Raw genomic sequence first — 20050 nt, 5'->3', positions numbered from 1 at the left:
GGTTCCTTTTCGCGGCCACTACCCCTCCCCAAATCCCTCTCCCTACCCCTCCCTCAAGGTCACTCGGGGTTGCGGTTACGGGGTTCCCGCCCCAGGTCCCGACCACCCCCAGCGCAGGGCCCCAGAGCACTGGGGAGAAGCTCGGCCCCAGGGGCCGGGTGTGGGGGGCGGAGAGCCCCTTCCCAGCCTGGCGCATTCCCGGGCGCTGCTGTCACCAGAGGACGCGCCCCACCCCGTCTCCCGCCCTCCTTGCACGGCCCCGGGCGGCGAGCCGTGGCTTCGATGCTAGCCCTGGTCGAGGCGGTCCCCTTCTCATATGGCTGCGGCCCCGCCCTTCTCGACCTCAGCTTCCCCAGCCAGGCAATGGGGCCCGCGGGGACCTGTCTCCACCGCGATACTTTGTGCCGACCGGCGAGGACAGGGTTACCCCAGGGTTCCCCACCATCCCACCCTTTCCTGGTTTAGCATCTGCGTACCCTTTATCTCCCGCCCTGGCAGGGACGCCGCAGGCGCCCTCCACTCGCCGCCTCCCCCTGTCTCCTCCCCGTCGCCCCGGGATGCCCCCTGGCGAGTGGCTTGAGGAGACTGGGTCACCAAGTGGGCGAAGGGAGGACGGCCCTTCTTCATGGGCTCGGCCCGGGCTCAGCTTGAGTGCCGCCTTCTCCGGGAAGCCCGCTGTGGGGTCTCCCAGCTCAGACCACAGGGAGGGAACATTGCATGTCCCGCTCTGTTCTCCAGCCTGGAGCAGCTCAAAGCAGGGCTGTCCAATGCCATTTATTTGTCCAGAACTAATTGAGCACTAACTGGGTGCCACTGTGGGCTTTCTGGGTGGTTCAGCGGTAAAGAATCTGCCTGCAGTACAGGAGACTCTGGTCGGATCCCTGGGTTGGGAAGATTCCCTGGAGGAGGGCATGGCAAACCCACTCTAGTATTCTTGCCTGGAGAATCCCATTGACAGAAGAGTCTGGAGGGCTACAGTCCATGGGGTCAAAAGAGTCGGACACGACTGAAGACTGAGCACACACACGTGCCGCTGCACCTGGAAACAACCCCACCAATTAGGCTAGTGAGGTAAGCATACCCTAGAAGGGTGTAAGGCCACCCTCTGACCTAGAGGCTTGGAAAAAATAGCCCAAGCCCACTGCAGATGGGGTGTGGAGTCAGGAAGGCCCTTCCCAGGAGGTGGTTGCCACAGGGAGGTGGCGGAAGGGCACCTGGAACAGCACATGCAAAGGTCCTGAATCCTGTAATAGAGAATAAAGTACCATAGGGAAGTTGATGTGGTTGGAGCAAATAGCCAGGGTTGGAATGGAGATGTGGTCAGAGAGGGGTGGGGGATGGCAGCCATGGGAGGTGGGGGGCGCTCTGGTTTGGGAACACCTGCCTCTGGCATTCTGGGGGCAGGAGGAGGCTCCAGAAAGCAGCGGGAAGGCAGCGGCAGGCATGGTGGGGGCAAGGGCTGGGGTGGGGGAGGGGACAGCACTGGGTGGTTCCCAGCAGTCTGGGAGTGGAGTCTGCAGGCTGTGTGACAGATCCCAGGGGGATTGGATGGGAGGAGGCAGGCAGGAGCCTGGCCTGAGCAGCCAGGGAGGGGAGGCACTCTCTTCCCTGAGGGGTAGGGGTGGGGGGCAAGTTCAGAGGTCAGCTGGGGATGGGTCTAGGCAAGAGGCACAGAGAAGCTGGGAGTCCAGGGGCCACATCTGGCCAGAGATGGACATGTGGGCATCCACTCCACACAGTGGTGGTGAGAGTGGTGGATGAGACCACGGGGTGTGTGTGTGGACAGAACTGGGGTCCTCTCAGTTCTCCAGAGAATGGGCGCCTGGGATGCGGGGGGAGTAACCTGTGTGGGTGAGGTAAGGACAGAGCTGGACCAGTGGCTGGTGGATCAGCATCAATGGAGGCAGTGACCTTGACAAGGCTGAGCCTGGTGGGTCAGGGCTTGAGAGGGTGGCAGGAGGAGGGGGTGACGGTGAGGGCAGGTACCCTCCGCAGAGCACCTACTGTGTGCAAGCTGGGACTTGGGGCCTGGGCGGGGTCAGAAAGAAATCAGGCTTGACCAGGAGCGCCACCAAGTGGACAAGCTCACCCCCTCCCATGTGCCTCAGGCCCCAAACCCCAGGGGGTGGAGACAGCATGCCTGCAGGAAGGTACACAGAAGGCTGTGAGGCCTGCATATTCCAAGCATTGTGCTCAGCAGAGTGCATACAGCAGGCACTGTGTTCTGCAGGGAGCATATACAGCAGGCGTTAGGCTTTGGAGGGGATATACACAGCAGTCACTGCATCCTAGAGACACGCATCCAGCAGGCTGTTTGTCCTGCAGGGAGCATATACAGTAGATACTGCAACCTGCAAGAAATGCGTTTAGTAGACACTGAACATCCCACGGAGTGTATGCAACAGTCCATGTAGCCTGCAAAAAAATGAATACAAAAGTCACTGCACGCTGCAAGGAGTGCACACAGCAGGCGCTGAGTAGTGTCTATGGCAGGCATTGTACTCTGCAGTGAATGTATACAGCAGCCCCTGTGTCCTGCAAGGACAACACACAGTGCTTACTGGGTCCTCCGGGGAGCGTATACAGTAAGCCTGTGCCTGGCATGAGGACACAAGCGCTTGAGGGCTGGCGAGATACAACTGGGGTGAAGGTGTGGAGTCCTGTGCCTGCCCATGGCCCCCAGCCTTTGCTGACCCCTGGGTTTCCAGCCTCGCATCCCCAGCCAGGATGAAACTCAGCTGGGTTCAGCTGATTCCCGGAGGGGAAGGCTGAGCGCTCAACTCACAATACCTGCAGCAGCTGGCGGGGTGGGTGTGAGGTTTGGGGCTCCAGGTGCGGTGGCATCTCACTACCCCCAACTCATGCACTGGCCTGGACCTAGGCCCAGGGGTTATGGGTTACCCCAACACTGAACTCTACCCTGAACCCCATCCTTGAAGCTGGGTTTGGACAGGATCAGGCCCAGTCAACATGGTTCCTAACGGATGTGGATCAGCCAGGCTCCCTCTGTGGCCTCACAAGCTTGAACTTCCCAAACTCCCTCCCCAACCCTCTGCAGCCTCCCGTGATCCCTCAGGCCTGGCCATGTGGTCCACAGGACCCTCCAGCCTCCTGTGTAGACTAGGTGGGAGGGGTCCTGTCATCCTGCCCCAGAACGTGGGTTTCTGAAGCTGCCCAGCTGTTCCTGGCCATGAGTGGAGCAGGATCGGGGCCCCACCATGGCGAGGGCGGTCCATGTGAGCTGGGATGGTACTGCTTCTCTGCCCTAGGGAGATGCCAACAGAGGCTAGAAGCAGAAAGGGCTGAACTTCTGAGACAGTTGTTTGAGTCCCTGGATAAAGCCACACCTGAAGCCATCCATTATGTTTCACTTGAGCAATTTTGAGTTTCTGTGACTTCTCATCAAAGGGTCCCCACTAATAGAGAACATCTTTTCCATCACCTTCACCCCCCAGACAAGTCCTGTTTCTTAGGTCACTGACCCTGTGATGGATTAGTTCACACCTACAGGTCACCACTGCCTTGAAGACCTCCATATCTAATGTGACACCCCCCACGGCCCCCATGAGAGAATTCCTCACCCCACCTCATGGGTCAGGACTCTGGCGAGCAGAGGGGAACAGTCACACACTGTGACTTGGAGGGCGTGGGATGACTTCACACTCATATCTGAATGGGTGTCCTGAGCTCCTTTTTTAAATTTAATTTTTCTTTTTTTTTTAACGCAAACTATTTTCTTGACATGTACACACTGCTTTATTTATTTTTGGCTGCAGTGGGTCTTTGTTGCTGCACGTGGGCTTTCTTTAGTTGGGGAGAGCAGGGGCTACTCTCCAGCTGCAGTGCATGGGCGTCTCATTACACTGCAGCTGCTGCTGCTGCTGCTGTTGCTAAGTTGCTTCAGTCGTGTCTGACTCTGTGCGACCCCATAGACGGCAGTCCACCAGGCTCCCCAGTCCCTGGGATTCTCCAGGCAAGAACACTGGAGTGGGTTGCCATTTCCTTCTCCAGTGCATGAAAGTGAAAAGTGAAAGTGAAGTCACTCAGTTGTGTCCGACTCTTCGCGACCCCATGGACTGCAGCCTACCAGGCTCCTCCGTCCATGGGATTTGCCAGGCAAGAGCACTGGGGTGGGTCTCATTACACTAGCTTCTCTTTTTGCAGAGCACAGGCGCACAGGCCTCAGTAGTTGTGGCATGTGGGCTCAGGTGCTCTGAGGCATGAGAAATCTTCTCAGACCAGGGGTCAAACCCTTGTCCCCTGCATTGGCAGGTGGATTCTTATCCACTGTGCCACCGGGGAAGTCCCTATTTAATTTTTAATTTTTGGCTGCACCACAAGGCATGCGGTATCTTAGTTCTCAGAACCCAGGCCCCTGCAGTGGAAGCCTGGATTCATTGTTTGTTTGCTTAATTATTTTAAATTGAAGGATAATTGCTTTACAATACTGTGTTTGTTTTGGCCACACATCAACATGAATCAGCCATAGTATACATACACCCCCTTCCTCTTGAACCTCCCTCCCACCCCCTCCTACTCCTTCCCACTCCTCTGAATTGTCTCAGAGCACAGGATTGAGCTCCCTGAGTCATACAAGAAGCCTGGATTCTTAATCACTGGACCACCAGGGGAGTTCTTCCTGAGCTCCTTTTGAGGCAGGGGAGTGGGGGGACACTCTTGAGCCAGGGGATACTGGAAGCAGGACCTGGAGAATGAGGGGGAACTGAACAGAGGAGGGTGTGAGAGAGAGGGTGCTCCTGGCTGGCAGAACAGCACGTGCAAAGACCGAGGGGCCAGAGGAGCCGGGTGAGGACCAGGCCCACTGAGGAGACCTGTGTAATGGGGTGAACAGGAAGCCGGGGAGGTGGGGGGCAGGGGTCTCACAGCGCCTGGGGGCTAGGAGCATGGGAAAGTTACACAGAAACAGCAAGAAGCATTAGGTGAGAAAGTTAGAAAAGTTATGCAGGATCCACTGGCAGTTATATAGAAGAAGTATCTATGTTAGCATTAGCTCAGATAGGAAGGGGATAGGAATAAACCTCCATGGTCACCCACGATAATCTGGGGGTGGAGGTTAGAGGTGACTCTGAGTTACTTACTGCCTTTGAGGTTTTAATTTCTTGTCACCTTTTAATTATTTTTTAAAGAGAACTTAAAATTGTGGCCACACTATGCCGATTATGGGATCTTATTAACCTGACCAGGGATTGAACCTGCACCCCCTGCAGTGAAAGCACAGCATCCGAAGCACTGGACTGCCAGGGAAGTCCCTAAAGAGAAATTTTATTTTGGAGTAATTTTAGATTTACAGAAAGTTCCAAAAATATTACTGTCAGTTCTGTCTATCCTTTGTCATCAGGAGTATAATCCCCCCCCAACCCCTTAGGATGTCTACATCCTGGTCCCGGGGCCTGTGATCATGCAACAGGGCAGAGGGGACCCTGCAGGTGGGATTAATGCCCCTGAGATGGGGATGACCCTGGATTCCCCGGAGGGCCCAGTGTCATCACCGGGTCCTTATAAGAGGGAGGGGGAGGGTCAGAGGCGGAGAGACGGGAGATGCTGCGCTGCGGGCTATGAGGATGGAGGGAGGGGCCACAAGCCAGGGATGCAGCGCCTCTAGAAGCTGGAAAAGAGGGGAGCCTCCGGAGGGACCAGCCCTGCTCACGCCTGAGCTCCAGAACGTGAGATAATATATGTGTGCTTTCTTTTATATTTTATATTTATTTATTATGGCTGTACTGGGTCTTCCTTGCTGCTCAGGCTTTTCTCTAGTTGTGGTGTGTGGGCTTCCCATTGCAGGGGCTTCTCCTGTTGCAGAGCACAGGCTGTAGGACGCTCAGGCTTCACTAGTTGCAGTTCCCAGGCTCTAGAGCACAGGCTCAACCGTTGTGATGCACTGGGCTCCATAGCGCCCCGTCGCTCTGTGGTACGTGGGATCTTCACGGACCAGAGATCAAACCCACGTCTCCTGCAATTGGCAGGTGGATTCTTTACCACTGAGCCACCATGTGTGCTTTCTTAAGCCAGCAAGTTTGTAACTCATTACAACAGCCACAGGAAACAATGACTATTGTGATGTCTAAGGAAGTGACTTTGGTATATCTCCATTTCTAATTAATAATATTAGTAATTACTATAACGACTGGCTAAACTCCAAATGTTATTTGGATTCCTTCTATTTTTTTCCCAACTAATTTCTTTTTTCTGTTCGAGGATCACATCCAGGAGCCCACATGACACTGAGCTGTTTCTCTCATAATTGCTCAAAAGGCCCAAGCAGATAAAATATGAATTAGTCCTGTGGAAATCTGGCTGTTTCTGATGCTCACACAGCACTCTGCTTGCAGCTGGAGTTGATCACTGTCCCTGAACACTATCCCTGGACGGCGTCCAGCTGAGGACAGGGTGGGAAGAGCGTCCACCCAGGGTGAGCAGCACATACTCGGGACCCCGAGGGTGCCCACCCAGTGGGTGGGGTCAGGGCAGCTCAGGGGAAGGTCTGAACCTGCCCAAGGCCTCCCCAGGGAGGGTCAGCACCTGCAGGGAACCTGCTTCTACCGTGGAGCCCCCGGTCCTTGGGGGAGGACCCTCAAACCAGCAAGGAAACAGCATGATTTCAGGTTGTATGGGAACCACAGAGGGGCTCTTGGGGTGTGTGGGGGCCCTTGCCTGGAACTCAGAAGATGAGAAGGAGTTACTGGATGAAGACCAGGGGGCGGGGAGTGCTTTGGGCTGAGAGAATGGTGTGTGCGAAGGCCCTGAGGTGGGATGAGCTTGCTGTGGGATCTCAGACCGACAGAGAGGCCAGCGTGGCTGGACCAGGGTGTGTGTGTAGGTGTGTGGGAGAGCCGTGGGGGCTCACTAGCAGGCTTTTAGATGTGATCCAATTTAGTTCTAGAAGACTTCTTATTGTCAGGAAGAGGCTGGACTGTCCTCTGAGTCCAACGCTCAGCCAGCCCCTGGTTCTGTGAGCCTCAGATGGCCCAGACATATTGTGTCCCCTGACCTGGCTGTGGCCATCCTTACTGCTCCTGACCCAGGGTCCTGGCTGATCCTGAGCATCATGACAGGGAGCACCCACTGGTGTCTTCAGCTCCATCTCCTCCTCTGGATATCCCCTCTCTGACCCTGTCCACTCCCCCACTCTGGGTGTGGACATGTGTCTTAGTGTCACAGGTCAAAGGGGAGAGGTTGGCATGACTGAGTCCAGGCTCTGCTTTGCTCTGGGGTAGGCAGCAAGCCCCTCAGAGACTCCTACCCCACACCCTTCCTGTCTCAACATCACTTCATCACTCTCCAAGCTGCAGTCAGACCACGTGTGGGAGACATTCCAAGTTGCACGTACAGACAATGAGCATCCAGGATGAAGGCCCCAGCTAATGAGGGGCTGAGGCCAGGGGTCCACACACTCCCCATCCCCCCTGTGGACAGGCAGCTCTGGGGAACCATCTACCCCGTTCCTCAAGGGCCCATAGTGGCTTCCAAGTCCTGCCCTGACTCATCCTCCTGGGCCCCTCGCTCCTGCTCTTCAGGTCAACTCACTGCACTAAACCCTTGCTTCAGGCTCTGCTTTCGGCAGAGGCCAGACTGGGACAGGGGAGGAGAGATGAGCTGCCCACTTCAGTCTCCTGCTGGCCTGAATCATGCCAGAAAGAGGGAATAGACAAGGGGTGTGGGGGCCTCTGAACTGAGCCCCAGGCTCCAGGAGAACAAATAGGGGCCTCAAAGGAGAACCAGAAAGATGGGGTGAGAAAGATGGGAGAAAAGCCTACAGAGAGGTGTCTGGAGGACGCGAGAGGACAGAGCTTCTAGAAGGAGCCAATGACAGTGGGCTCTGGGAATCTGGGAGAGACAAGGACGACGTCTGTTCCTGTGCAAACCAGGGGACATGGCACCTAGCCCCCACCACCCCTGCCAGCTGGGCCAGTCTCAAGGCAGCAGGCACTGCAGTCATGGGGTCCCCTCCTGCCCGCTCTGCTCATGGGACCTGTCCCTGGAGACCTGCAAGGTCTGGCTGAGTACTGTCCCAAGTACAGACAAGCAGGAAGAAGGGAGTCCACTGCACTTCAAAGTCCAGGAGGCCAGAGGCTAGAGAGGGACCTAGGAGCAGGGCTGAGTTATGCCTATGCCTGTCCACCTGCTCCCTCTCTGGTTCTGGAAGGGAGGAGTCACACCACTGTGGACCCCAAAGCCGACCCAGCCCACCCCCCCGAGGAAGGCCTCCCTAGCCCAGCCCCAGTGCTGTCTCAGCAGCCAGCCCCTCCACCTGCGGCAGGTATTATATTTTGAGCGAGGCTCTGTGGCGCTTCTCCCAGGAAATCTGCTGAGTCTGGGGAGTTATCTCAGGTCACAGAAAGAACAGACTGGAGACAAACCAAGCCTGTGGCCTGGAGCAAAGGGGCTCAGGGGGCTGTGTGGCCAGCCTGGGGCCCCAGCCCACAACTCCTCAGCCTCCTGAGCCCCAGGCAGGTGTCCGCATGGGAGGGTCAGGCTGCCCCACTGAGCCCACTACCCCAGCACCGGCCCCTTTGCAAAACTACAATTCTTAGCTTGCCACACATATGAGACTTCAGTTTGCTCATCAGTAAAATGCGGGTCTTAGCCAGCCCCTAAGGCTGAGGGCTTCTTGGGGTGTGGTATCTAATATGGTTTTCACTTTTGATTGTGGCAAAATATACCTCACGCAAAATTCGCCATCATCACCATTTTTGAGAGCTCAGCTCAGTGGCATCAAACACATTCACACTGTTGTGGAACCAGCCCTACCATCATCTCCAGAACCTTCTCATCTTCCCAAATGGAAACTGTGACCCCATGAAACACTGACTCCCCCTCCGTTCCCCCACCCCCTGGCCCCACCATCTACTTCCTGTCTCTGTGGATCTGACTCCTCTAGGGACCTTCCATGAGTGGAATCAGACAGTGTGTGTCCTTCTGGGTCTGGCTTCTTTCATTGAGCATCATGTCCTCAAAGATCACCCATATTGTATCAAGCGTCAGGATTTCCTTCCTTTTTAAGGCTGAATAATATTTCCCTGTGGGCTTGGAACATGTTTTGTTTATCCATCACCTTTCGATGGATACCCACACTATTTCCACCTTTTGGCTGTTGTGAATACAGCTGCTACGAGCATATAAGTTTTTCCTTTTATGATAAAGTTTTCCACTCTAGAGTGCTGGGGGAGGGCATCCTTGCTCAAGGGGGTACAGGCTGAGGATGGAACGTCTCCCCAGTCCGGTGGATGAGGCTTAGCCAGGAAAACAGCAGGCTGCCGGGCGACTCGGGCAGAGTTGCTGTCTGCAGAGAGTGTCAGCTGACAGCCCTGCTGGGAGGCGCTGGGCCAGGAACTTGAGATTTCTTTCCCCCAGGAGGCTTCTAGGGGTCCAATGGGCTCAGCTGCCTGCCCCAGTGTGAGAGCTCTTCCTGTGTTCCTGGGGCCACCAGGGAAGGAGCCAGGGGGTAGTACTGGGGGGGTCAGGGGCTCTGGATCCCCCAACCTGCACTGCAGGCTGAGCACAGCCACAGTCTGGCAACTGGCTCACATATGCTTTTCTGAGCCTCGGTTTCCTCATCTGTAACATGGGGCTAAGAATAGCCCCAGCCTCTGGGATGAGCCACTGTCTGGAAGGGATCTGGGTTTCTGATGCTGGTCTCCAGAACTGGCCCAGACCCTTGGCTTTGGTTAAGTCTAGGTGATCTCCTGCCCACAGATTCCTGAGGGCTAGGCAGGTCTGTCTTGGGCACACAGAGCCCAGCACAAGCTCCACACGCTAGTAAGTGCTGGACAAATACCTGAATTAGCAGGTGGCGGAGCTGCAGCCCTGAAAGGGACCTGGATTCCTGCCTACCCATGCAGATTCCAGGGCGACAGTGACGTGAAAACTCAGACCCACGGGCCCCCCAGCTGCCTTCCTCTGGTCACACTGCACCTGATTCTCATTAGCAGGGGACTCGGGCTCTCCGACCTCAGTCAGCTGGGCCCCACACCCCTGTCCTGCACTGGCCTGGAATCCTTGACCCTGGCACTGAGGCCAGCCCCCCTGGAAAGGTGCCAGAGGCTGGCTCCCACCAAATGCACTGGGGCCCCCTTAGAGTCCTCCATGCCCTGGGTACCCCCGTTTGACATGCCAGGTGGACATCTGACTACACAGAAGGTGCTTCCTATCCCTGGTGATTTGGCTGGGCCGGACTCTGAAATCTGGTCTCTGGAAAATTCCAAGGCCTAATTCCAGCCAAACGGAGCCCTCCTAACCCCTCCCCATTCATTGTGTTATGTAACGTGTGGGTATTAATTCTGAAGCATCTGGAAGCAGCTACCTGGATTCAAACCCAGCATTGCCCCTTCCTGCCTGGGGAAGTGAGTTCACCTCCCTGGGCCTCAGTGTGTTCATCTGTGAAATGGGGACAAGGCCAGTACCTGGCTCTCAGGATCAGTGAAAGGGTGACTTGAGGCAGCGAAAGTGTGAGGCATAGCTCAGAGGTGCTACCATAGTTCCACAGGGCCCAAGCCTGCCCTCTTGTCCTCTATCCTCCTGCCTCTCCATGGCTGCAGAAGCCAGAGGCAGGAGTCACCACCCCTAGTGCCTCTCCTTTAGTCCCCAAATCCTGCTCCTCATGCCTAGTGTCCATTACGTACAGCAGCTTCCTATCAGTGCCCCTGTAGGCTGCACTGCCCTCCCCACCAGCCCCAGTCCCAGAGATATTAGGCTTCTTCCCCTTTCTCTCTCTTCCTCTGAACCCTACTGTGGCTCCCCAGGGCCAAGATGATCAAGCTTCACATTGTCATACAGGCAGGCCCCAGGGACCTACCTATTGGCAGTAGTCCCGTGTGTGTATTCAGGACGACTAGACTCAGACCTCAAGCGCACCTTGAGGGGAGCCCCGCCAAGCCCTCATTCCCACCCACCCTTCCTTCTGAGGCCTCGAGAGAATGAGACAAACCTTCTGACCTCAGTTTCCTGCTCAGAAAAATGGGCGCGTGGACAATTCACAGCTTGGCGGGAGGCGCAGGATCGGAGAAGCCAGAGAGCTGAGCGCGCGCGACTGGCGCGGGGTTTACGTGCCGGATGCCAGCGCCGCTCTGGTCCCTGGAACTCCCGCCAGCCCGGCGTCCCCGCAGGCCCACAAGCCCCCACGCGCCCGCCCCCTCCCGCACCGGCCGCCCGGAGCGTCAGGACTCCACCCCTCCCCCCTCGGCCAATAAGAGGCGCCCCAGTAGCGCGCTGCCCCCGGAGCAGCGCTGTGCGCGGTGGTCGCGCCCGAGGCTGCGCCAGTACGCCAGCCAGGCCCCCGGGGAGGGATGGATCCCCGGCCGCGGCGGCGGCGGCGGCGCAGTTGCTGTCCGCTGGTCTCCGTCTTCCTGCGCGACCCGAGCTCGGGGCGCGTGTACAGGCGCGGGAAGCTGATCGGCAAGGTGGGGACTCCAGCACTCCAAGTCCGCGGCACGGGGGCCGGGCGGAGCGGGGGTCCCAGCCCGGCGGAGCGCAAGCGACATCTAGACCCGCAGATGAGCCAGTGTGCTCCCTGGCTTTTGTCTCTGCGTGTCCGCGTGTCTGCGGGAGTTTGCAGGCTGGCGCGGGGCTGGCGTGGGTCGACGCCCGGGTCTGCGATGTACTCGCTGTGCGGCGCGCGTTGTGTGGCGGGAACCGGTGTTGGGCGTGCAGTGCTGTGTCGTGGGTTATGTGTCCAGGGTACGGGGTGTGTTGTGTGTTTTGGAGCCTTGGTGCGGACTCAGACTCTGTTTTGTTGTCCCTGTGTGTGTGTGTCTGCGTGTGTCATAGGTCTGTGCTTTCTGTGTGCGGGCGTTGTAGCGTGTGTCCGGGGACTGTGTTGGGGTTCTGTGGACTCTGCGCGTCTGTGATGTATCTGTGTGCTTTCGTGTTCATCTGTGTTGTGTTGCTTTGGGGATCCAGGTAGGAAGGTGTGAGCTCTGTGTGTGTGTGTGAGGAGGCCTGGCCATCTGTCCTCACACCTGTATGCACGCAGCTTGACTCTCCTGCCCTGCAGGGCGCCTTCAGCCGCTGCTACAAGCTGACCGACATGTCCACAAGCGCTGTGTTCGCGCTCAAAGTGGTGCCTCGCGGAGGGGGCGGGGCTGCGCGGCTACACGCCCGCGGCAAGGTACTCTCCGCGCGTCAGTGCCCAGGGGCCCCAGGACCGAAGCGGGTCCCCAGAGAGGTCCCTGCCCTGGGGTGGGGAGCTTGCCTGTGGGGGCATGAATGCCTCGGGTGTGGGAGCCTACCAGATGTATACACATGGTACCCTGCCTGCAGGTGGAACGCGAGATCGCTTTGCACAGCCGCCTGCGACATCGCAATATCGTGGCCTTCCACGGCCACTTCGCAGACCGGGACCACGTATACATGGTGTTGGAATACTGCAGTCGCCAGGTGCGGGGGCGGGGTGAGAGGGAGGCGTGTCCCCTCCCACCCGTGTCTGCTGGGCTCACCTGTGTCCCCGCACCCTTGTCTGTCTCTCCTTACTGTTTTAACCTGAGACCACACCAGGCCCACCTGCGCACCCCTGCCCACCCAAAGGCTCTCCTGACCCACCTAAGCACATCGGAGCCCATCTGTGCCTCTCCTGTACTCAGCCAGGCCCCACTTGCCCACACCTGTCTCCAACTGGGCAACCCTGCCCCGGTCCCCAGGTTCGGGGCTCCCAGGGCCACTCACATGGTGCAGCCCAGAGCCCAGATGTTTGATTGGCAGGAATGCCCATTCCTGGACCCAACTGAATTTAGCTGCACCTTCACAGACCCCTTGAGTTCAGCCCACTTAAATACACCTAAACTCACCTGTGCCCAGCGTGTACCCACTTTGTATTCGTCTCTGGCCTCCACGCCCATTGTGGCCCCTCCGTCCAGTGAACTCCTGTGCTCATCCTTGGGCTCAGAGCTCACCTCTGCCCATGCCACAGTCAGCCACGTTCACCTGGGCCCGGCTGAATTTTCCTTTGCCTTCTTGGGCCCCTGGAGCTCACCTGTGTCTCCTCGACGGTGGTGCGCACCTGTCGGGCCTTGCAGTCGCTGGCCCACGTGCTGCAGGCACGGCAGACGCTGACAGAGCCCGAGGTGCGCTACTATCTTCGAGGCCTGGTCAGCGGCCTGAGCTACCTGCACCAGCGGCGCATCGTCCACCGGGACCTGAAACTCAGTACGCCCGGGCGGGGCTTCCTGGCGGGGTGAGGGCGGGGCTTCCACTCAAGCCACCGTCCTTCCTCACCGTCCGCTGCGTTCCCCTCCACAAGGTAACTTCTTCCTGAACAAGAACATGGAGGTGAAGATTGGAGACCTGGGGCTGGCCACCAGGATGGGGCTAGGGGGCCGCTGCCACAGGTGACTGTAAGCTCTGAGCAGGCTCTCTGGGTGGATGCAGGTGGGCCTGGTCTGGTGGGGGGGCCCCCAGTCTTCCTGAGCCCCCGTTATGCCCCCAGAGTGCTCTGCGGGACCCCAAACTTCCTGGCTCCGGAGGTAGTGTCCAGAAACGGACATTCCTGCCAGTCGGACATCTGGGCTCTGGGCTGCATCATGTGAGTCGCCCTGGGAGCCCCAGGCCTGGGGAAGGGGGGCAGGAATGCCCAGGTGGGGACAGGCACTGGCAGGTAAGGACGGGTGTAAGCATATACAGAGGAGGCTGAGTGTGGGGACAGGCAGGTGTGAGCAAACATAGGACCTCAGTGTGTGCAGCTGGGGGGCAGGCAGGAGCAGGCGCCTGCCATCACATGAGCCTACAGGTATGAACAGGGATACAGGAGGGTGTATGCGCAGCAGAGGACAGGTTTGAACATGCCCAGAGCTGTGGACAGGTGTGCGCAGGTGCTAGGTACACAGGCAGATCAGGACATTTGTACTGACGTGAGGCATATGCAGGACTGGAACCGGTGCGAGCAAGCATAAGTTAAAACTGGAAAGGTCTGTGAAGGTGTCCAGGGGTAACCCAGGTGCAGGCAGGTGTACAGACAGATGCTGGTGTCTTCTGTGCAGACAAGAGTGACTAGGTGAGAGTGGACACAGGGCAGGTGTGAGAAAGTGGGTGTGAAGCAGGAATGGTGTCAGGGATTGAGCAGGCGCCCTGCTTCCTGCCCCCGACCCGGCCAGGTACATGGTGCTGACTGGCGTCCCTCCCTTCGTGGCGGCTCCCCTGTCGGAGATGTACCAGAACATCCGAGAGGGCCGCTACCCCGAGCCTGCACACCTGTCTGCCAATGCGCGCCGCCTCATCGCCCGCCTGCTGGCCCCCAACCCAGCCGAGCGGCCCAGCCTGGACCACCTGCTGCAGGATGACTTTTTCACGCAGGTGTGGGGTGTCAGCGGGACAGGGTGGCCCCTCCCTGGGGTGTCTCAGCAGCCCCAGGTGAGGGTCAGAATCCCCAGGTAGCACAGGTACTCAGGAGCAGCCTGCTGACCTCCAGCTCCCCACTCTAAAGGGCTTCACCCCGGACCGGCTTCCACCCCACTCCTGCCACAGCCCGCCCATCTTTGCCATCCCCCAGCCTCTGGGCAGACTTTTCCGAAAGGTGGGCCGGCTGCTACTGCCCCAGTGCCGAGCGCCCTGTGAGTACCTCTCCTTCCCCCATCAGCTGGTCCTCCCTGCCCTGCATCTCACACACCTGTCATATCCCCTTCCTGCTCTGAAACCACCTCCACAGCAGATGCCCTCCATGTGGGGCCAGGCTCTGCCCCCACGCCCAAATCCGTGTGCCCCCTGCAGGCCCCTTGGCTTCTCAGGAGGCCTCAGGTCCTGGAGAAGATGGTTCAGACCCTGACTCCATGGAGTGGGGCAGTGAGGTGAGGGCCGGGAGCGGGGAGGTAGTGGGGAATGCAGAGGGCATCCTCACAGCTGGCTGGGCACGGGGAGAAGTCATGAGGTCTCCATGGGGAGGCCAGAGCCCGTCACCAATTCCCAACGTCTGTCTGCTGCTCCCTCCCCAGGACTCCCTGTTGGAGAGCGGGGCTCTGTGCCCCAGAGGGCCCCATCCAGCTGCTGGCCCAGGGGACCCTCCAGAGTGACCTGGCAGGTGAGCACGCTCCATCCTAGACAGGAACTGTGGGCAGGGGTGAGGGTTGAGAAGTGGGGGTGAGGATTGTGCCTTGCTAGCATCACAGCCCCTCTCCTGGCCTCAGTTTCCCCACCTGTAAAGTGGGGACAGTGTTTGGATTCCTGGGTTGAACCTGGGACTTTTCTGGATGTGGGAGCTGGGGGTGGGGTTGTTCTCCAGATCCTGTGCCCCCCAACAGAGCTGTTTCCCCAGGGCCCAAGGGGAGTCCAAGGCAGGAGGTGGAGGCAGCCATCAGGAACCTGCAGCTCTGCCTGGATTCAGGCTCCCCAGGTAGGGGAGGCACAAGATAATGTGAGATTTGCTGAGAATCCCGGAGGACAGACTTCCGGCTTCACCTGGCCCGCCCCCTGGGCTGCTGGATTTCCCTAGGCTCCCCATTCCTGCCTTTTTCCTCTTCCAAGGATTCGATCCAGGCTGCCATGTGGCCTTGAGTGATTTTATTTTTAATGCCAAAAAAAAAAAAATGCTTAATGAAATAAAGCAAAGCCCTGCAGTGTTTTGGACCTTACACGTGTTTCAGATTTATTCATTACTAAAAGCGGCTGTGACCTCAGGGTCCCCCAGTCCTCTCCCCTCAAGGCAAGAGTTGCTTGGGTTTTTTTGTTTTTCGGCCACACCATGCGTTATGCAAGATCTTAGTTCTCCCTATCAGGAACTGAACTGGCTCCCCCTGCAGTGGAAACATGAAATCTTAACCACTGGACCGCCAGGAAGCCCCAAGAGTTGCTTTTCTGTGCCCTGGACCTTTCTCCCCATCTCCTGTGCCTCCACCAGGCCCCTCCAGGAACCCCCCCCATGTCACTTCCTCCTGTGCCCAGTCATGCAGGACCCGCCAAGAGAGCAGCAGCCTGTCTTCTGGGCCCCCAAGTGGGTGGACTGTTCTAGCAAGTATGTTTTTGGCTACCAACTGTCAGACGGTGGCAACAGGGTCGTGGTTCCGGGTAGCACCCACATGGCACTGCACCCCCCAGGGGGATAAGTCATGGAGTTCCTACCCGCTGTGGGGCCAAGCCCTCTCTGCCTTTGCCTTTCTTCTTTCACTCAAGTATTTAATAAACACCTACTGTACATACCTACAGTTGCTTACTGCCTTCTGGGGGAGAACAATGCTAAACAAATGAATCACTAAGTTGATTTTGGTGGCAGTTTTCTGAAGAAAATAAAGCAGATGAGGTGACAGATTGGGGGGGTGGAGGCAACTCCACAGAGTGGTTGTGGAGGAAGGGGATGTCTGGGGAAGTGATGCTCAGGTGAGACAGGAAGGATGAGAAAGGGCCTGTCAGGAACAGCATCAGAGGCACAGAGAACAGCATGTGCAAAGGCGCCAAGATGGGACCCAGTGTGGTGGGTTTGAGGAGTGGCACAGAGGCAGACATGAAGTCACAGAGTCTCATAGGCTACTGCTGGGGTTGGGGCAGGAAGGAGGAGTCTGACTTGTACTTTTATTAACAGGAGAGCAGCAGGGAGGTGGCTGGACAAGCTGGGTGGACAATGGTGGTAACTTGGGCTGGGGTGGTGACTATGGAGGGGTGAGCAAGGGCTGCAATCTGGGTGTAGTTTGCAGGTTTTGGGGGGGATGGAGCAGCCATCAGGCAAGAGAGGAAGGTGGCAAGAGGGCAGACAGATGTGGGGAACCATCAGGATCTCAGCATGGACAGCCAAGTCTGAGGCACCATGGGTCTGGAGTTTAGGGCCGGGGTCGGGACTGAATGGACAGAGAGGCCTTGGACCCTGCAGAGCTGGTTTCAAATCATGGTGCAAGGGCTACAGGAGAAGGTGTCCTCGGGTGTGAGGTGCCCAGGATGGAGCCCCTGACTCCATGGTCACCGCCCTGTGCCCCCCAACAACAACCAGGTGAGCTACGCGCCCCACTTGGGAAAGCTGCAGATGTTTACCCTGAGGAATGTGCCCAGCCTGCTGGGTGCCCTGCTGTTCCCCAGGGCACAGGATTCCCTTCTGGCTGTACTGCGGCTCTTTGCCTGGTACATACAGCAACAGCTTCAAGAGGTGAGGGTGGAGGTAGGGGAGCCAGGGGGGGCCAGGTGGTGGGGCCCCCCGGCCCTGAGGTCTCCCAGCTGGGTCTGTCCACAGGAGCGGGGTCCGTCCACAGGAGCGGGGCCTGTCCATGCCCAGCTGGCCGGTAGCACCCGGCCTCTGCCTGCTGTGCTTCCTGGTGTCCGAGCCGGTGGTGCTGCTGCTCTTCAGTGATGGGATGGTGCAGGGGAGCAAGGGGCCCCCTCAAATGGGCCTGGTGTGTTGCATGTTTTTGGGAGAAAGCCTGAGGAAGTGGTTGGTTCCTGGTGGAGCCAGGAACTGAGACTTATGACTCCCAAGCATAAAACTGGAAATAAAATGTGTTTGAATGATGGCAGAATGTCACTGGGGATCATGGTCCCATGTGGTCACCGGTAGCACCTGGCAAAATGCCATCTCATTGCAGAATCAGTTGTAGGTTTTCCTGAGCGATTCTGGCAATCTCTGAGAAATTGTAGCCGCTCTTAAAACAGAATTCCAACGCAGTAGTATACAATCCTTACTATCATTTTAGAAAAATTAGTATGACTTTATTTTACAGTAAAAACCCCATCTCTGTTTAGACCAGAGTGCCCTGACCTGGGCTGGGTCTCAGAGGGCAGGATTGGCTTCAAATGGCCATGCCCAGCGGTGGGGAGAGCTGGCACCAGTGAGGAGCTGCTGTTCCCCAGGACACAGGCTTGAGTAGGAGGTCTCACTGGGTGGTTATGGGCAGGGGGTCCCATCTGAGCCTTGGTCTCTCTGTCTATATGGCACAGCCCTGGTTCCTAGCCTGGAGTCCCCACGGGTGGGGCAGCCACTGAAACTCAGGTCAGGGTGCCCTCAGTCTCCTGTCCACTTGCCCCCTGAGGGCCGGGGCCCCTTCTCCCTTCCACCCCAGCTTCTCCCCACATTGGCAGGTCAGCGGCAGCAGAGATCAGGAACAACTTGTGCGGAGCGGGGGTGGTGAGGAGCTGCTGCTCACAGTCTGGGAACGGGGCCAGCCTGGCACCTCCTACCCACTGGGCATCCTGCGGGGCTGTGGCTGTACCCCAGGCGCCCACCAGCGCCTTCAGCATGCCATCATTAAGCTACAGAGCATCTAGCGATCCCAAGGGTCAGAGTGGACCTCTGCATGTTGATACCCAGGACACAGGGTCCATTTCTGCTCCCATTGTTCTCCTTTCCCCGCTGAGGGACGTCCTTGGGGACAGCATAGGGAACATGCAGGGGGTGGGGAGCCTCGCCTCACCTCTTGGAGTGACTGTTCAACCCAGACTTGTGTCCGGGGTTTGTTCTTTTTTCATTAAAGGAGACTTGACTCTGCATCCTGCCCCATCTGCCTCTCTTTGGGGCATTTGAGGAGCTTTGGCAAGGGGGCACCCAAACCTGGCATGATCTGAGCCCACTGCTCTCTGTGACACAGATAGATGGGCCAGATTTTCACCAACACAGAAATCCTTACCAGAGTGGGGTTCTGCCACGACCAAAACTCTCAAGTATGGAACACTGCTTAACGGATGGGCAGGGAGGACACGGATGGGGAAGCTGGGAAATTGGTGACCTCTGTCATGCCAGGGCAAGACGTTTGGCACTTTTGCCCTGGGGAGGACCAGAGTGGGGTGGGGCATGTGTGCTTCTAGAGCTGGAGGCTCTGGTTGACGGACAGCTGGCCATTATGTGCGAGAAGATAGTGTCAGAAAGATGAGTTCGGGAAAGAGCTAGCCGGCGAGCCAACAGAAACGAGAGAACTCAGAGGCTTGAGTCTGGCTGGTCTGGAAAAAACAATTGCTTCCTGAACCCAAATTGTAGGAGGCAGTATTCCTCAACCCATCAGGCTCCCTGTGCTGGGTCAGGATCAGGTCGAGTGAAGCAAATCCCAAGGCTTTTTGTTTCTAAGATTATTTTTGATGTGGACCATTTTTAAGGTCTCTGTTGCATGTGTTACAATATTGTTTCTGTTTTATGTTTGGGTTTCTTGGCCATGAGGCATGTGGGATCTTAGCTCCCCAACCAGGGAGGTTCCAGTCCCAAGGTTTTGAACAAAGATTCTGAGCCCTTTGATGACATCCTTGCCACCTGGCATGGCTGCCTGTGGAGGTTCAAGCCCATCTGCTGTGTTCAGTGGGAAGATGTCTCAGGGGCTGGAGATGTGGGCCAGGCAGAGCTGCAACCCTCATTCAGGTGACCCTTCACAGCCCTGGGAAGGATCCCAGGGCCCACAGGCACCCACCTGCAGGCAGGGCACAGGGGCAACTGAAGAGGGATGAGACCTGCACCAGGTCACTGAGCAGGTCAGAGCTGGGAACCTGAGCCCACCCCCCGGCAGGCTTTTCCCTTTGAACTGCCTGCTTGGAAAGAATCAGTGCAGAGACCCAGGCTCAGTTCCTGGGTGGGAAGACTCCTTGGAGAAGGGAATGGCAATCCACTCCAGTACTCTTGCCTGGAGAATTCCACAGACAGAGGAGCCTGCTGCTGCTGCTAAGTTGCTTCAGTCGTGTCTGACTCTGTGTGACCCCATAGACGGCGGCCCACCAGGCTCCCCCGTCCCTGGGATTCTCCAGCAAGAACACTGGAGTGGGTTGCCATTTCCTTCTCCAATGCATGAAAGTGAAAAGTGAAAGTGAAGTTGCTCAGTCGTGTTCAACTCTTAGCAACCCCATGGACTGCAGCCTACCAGGCTCCTCCGTCCATGGGACTTTCCAGGCAAGCGTACTGGAGTGGCTTGCCATTGCCTTCTCCACAGAGGAGCATGGTGGGCTACAATCCACCGGGTCACAAAAAGTGAGACACGACTGAGCAATACACACACAACTGCTATCAATTTCCAAATTGCAACCTGACAGATGAAGCTAAATCCCCAGGGCTGATGCCTCTCATCTCTGGTCCTCTTCCTTCCTGGGGAGGAGGTCCCAGCAAGGTTCTCTGGATCTTTCTATCCATTTTCAGGCACTTATGCTCCTGTGGCTTCCC

The 20050-nt window shown here is 57.4% G+C and overlaps 1 protein-coding gene across 1 annotated transcript; it reads left to right on the top strand.

The window, feature by feature from the left end:
• The first annotated feature begins 11303 nt into the window (after positions 1 to 11303).
• Positions 11304 to 18183, top strand: PLK5 (polo like kinase 5 (inactive)). The gene is given in 16 exon segments (XM_088839302.1): positions 11304 to 11417; positions 12011 to 12124; positions 12277 to 12393; positions 13029 to 13158; positions 13253 to 13340; positions 13439 to 13534; positions 14103 to 14301; positions 14432 to 14558; positions 14716 to 14792; positions 14863 to 14896; positions 14972 to 15022; positions 15257 to 15347; positions 15851 to 16034; positions 16919 to 17046; positions 17156 to 17296; positions 18012 to 18183. Coding segments are annotated over 16 exon segments (1863 nt in total).
• The last annotated feature ends 1867 nt before the right edge of the window (positions 18184 to 20050 follow it).

Source organism: Moschus berezovskii, chromosome 8 (assembly GCF_049115385.1).
Source record: "Moschus berezovskii isolate FMDL1 chromosome 8, NW_MosBer_1.0, whole genome shotgun sequence".
In the NCBI taxonomy this organism is placed as follows: domain Eukaryota; kingdom Metazoa; phylum Chordata; class Mammalia; order Artiodactyla; family Moschidae; genus Moschus; species Moschus berezovskii.
The sequence above is the reverse complement of the archived record's forward strand: the minus strand, read 5'-3'. Positions and strand labels throughout refer to the sequence as shown.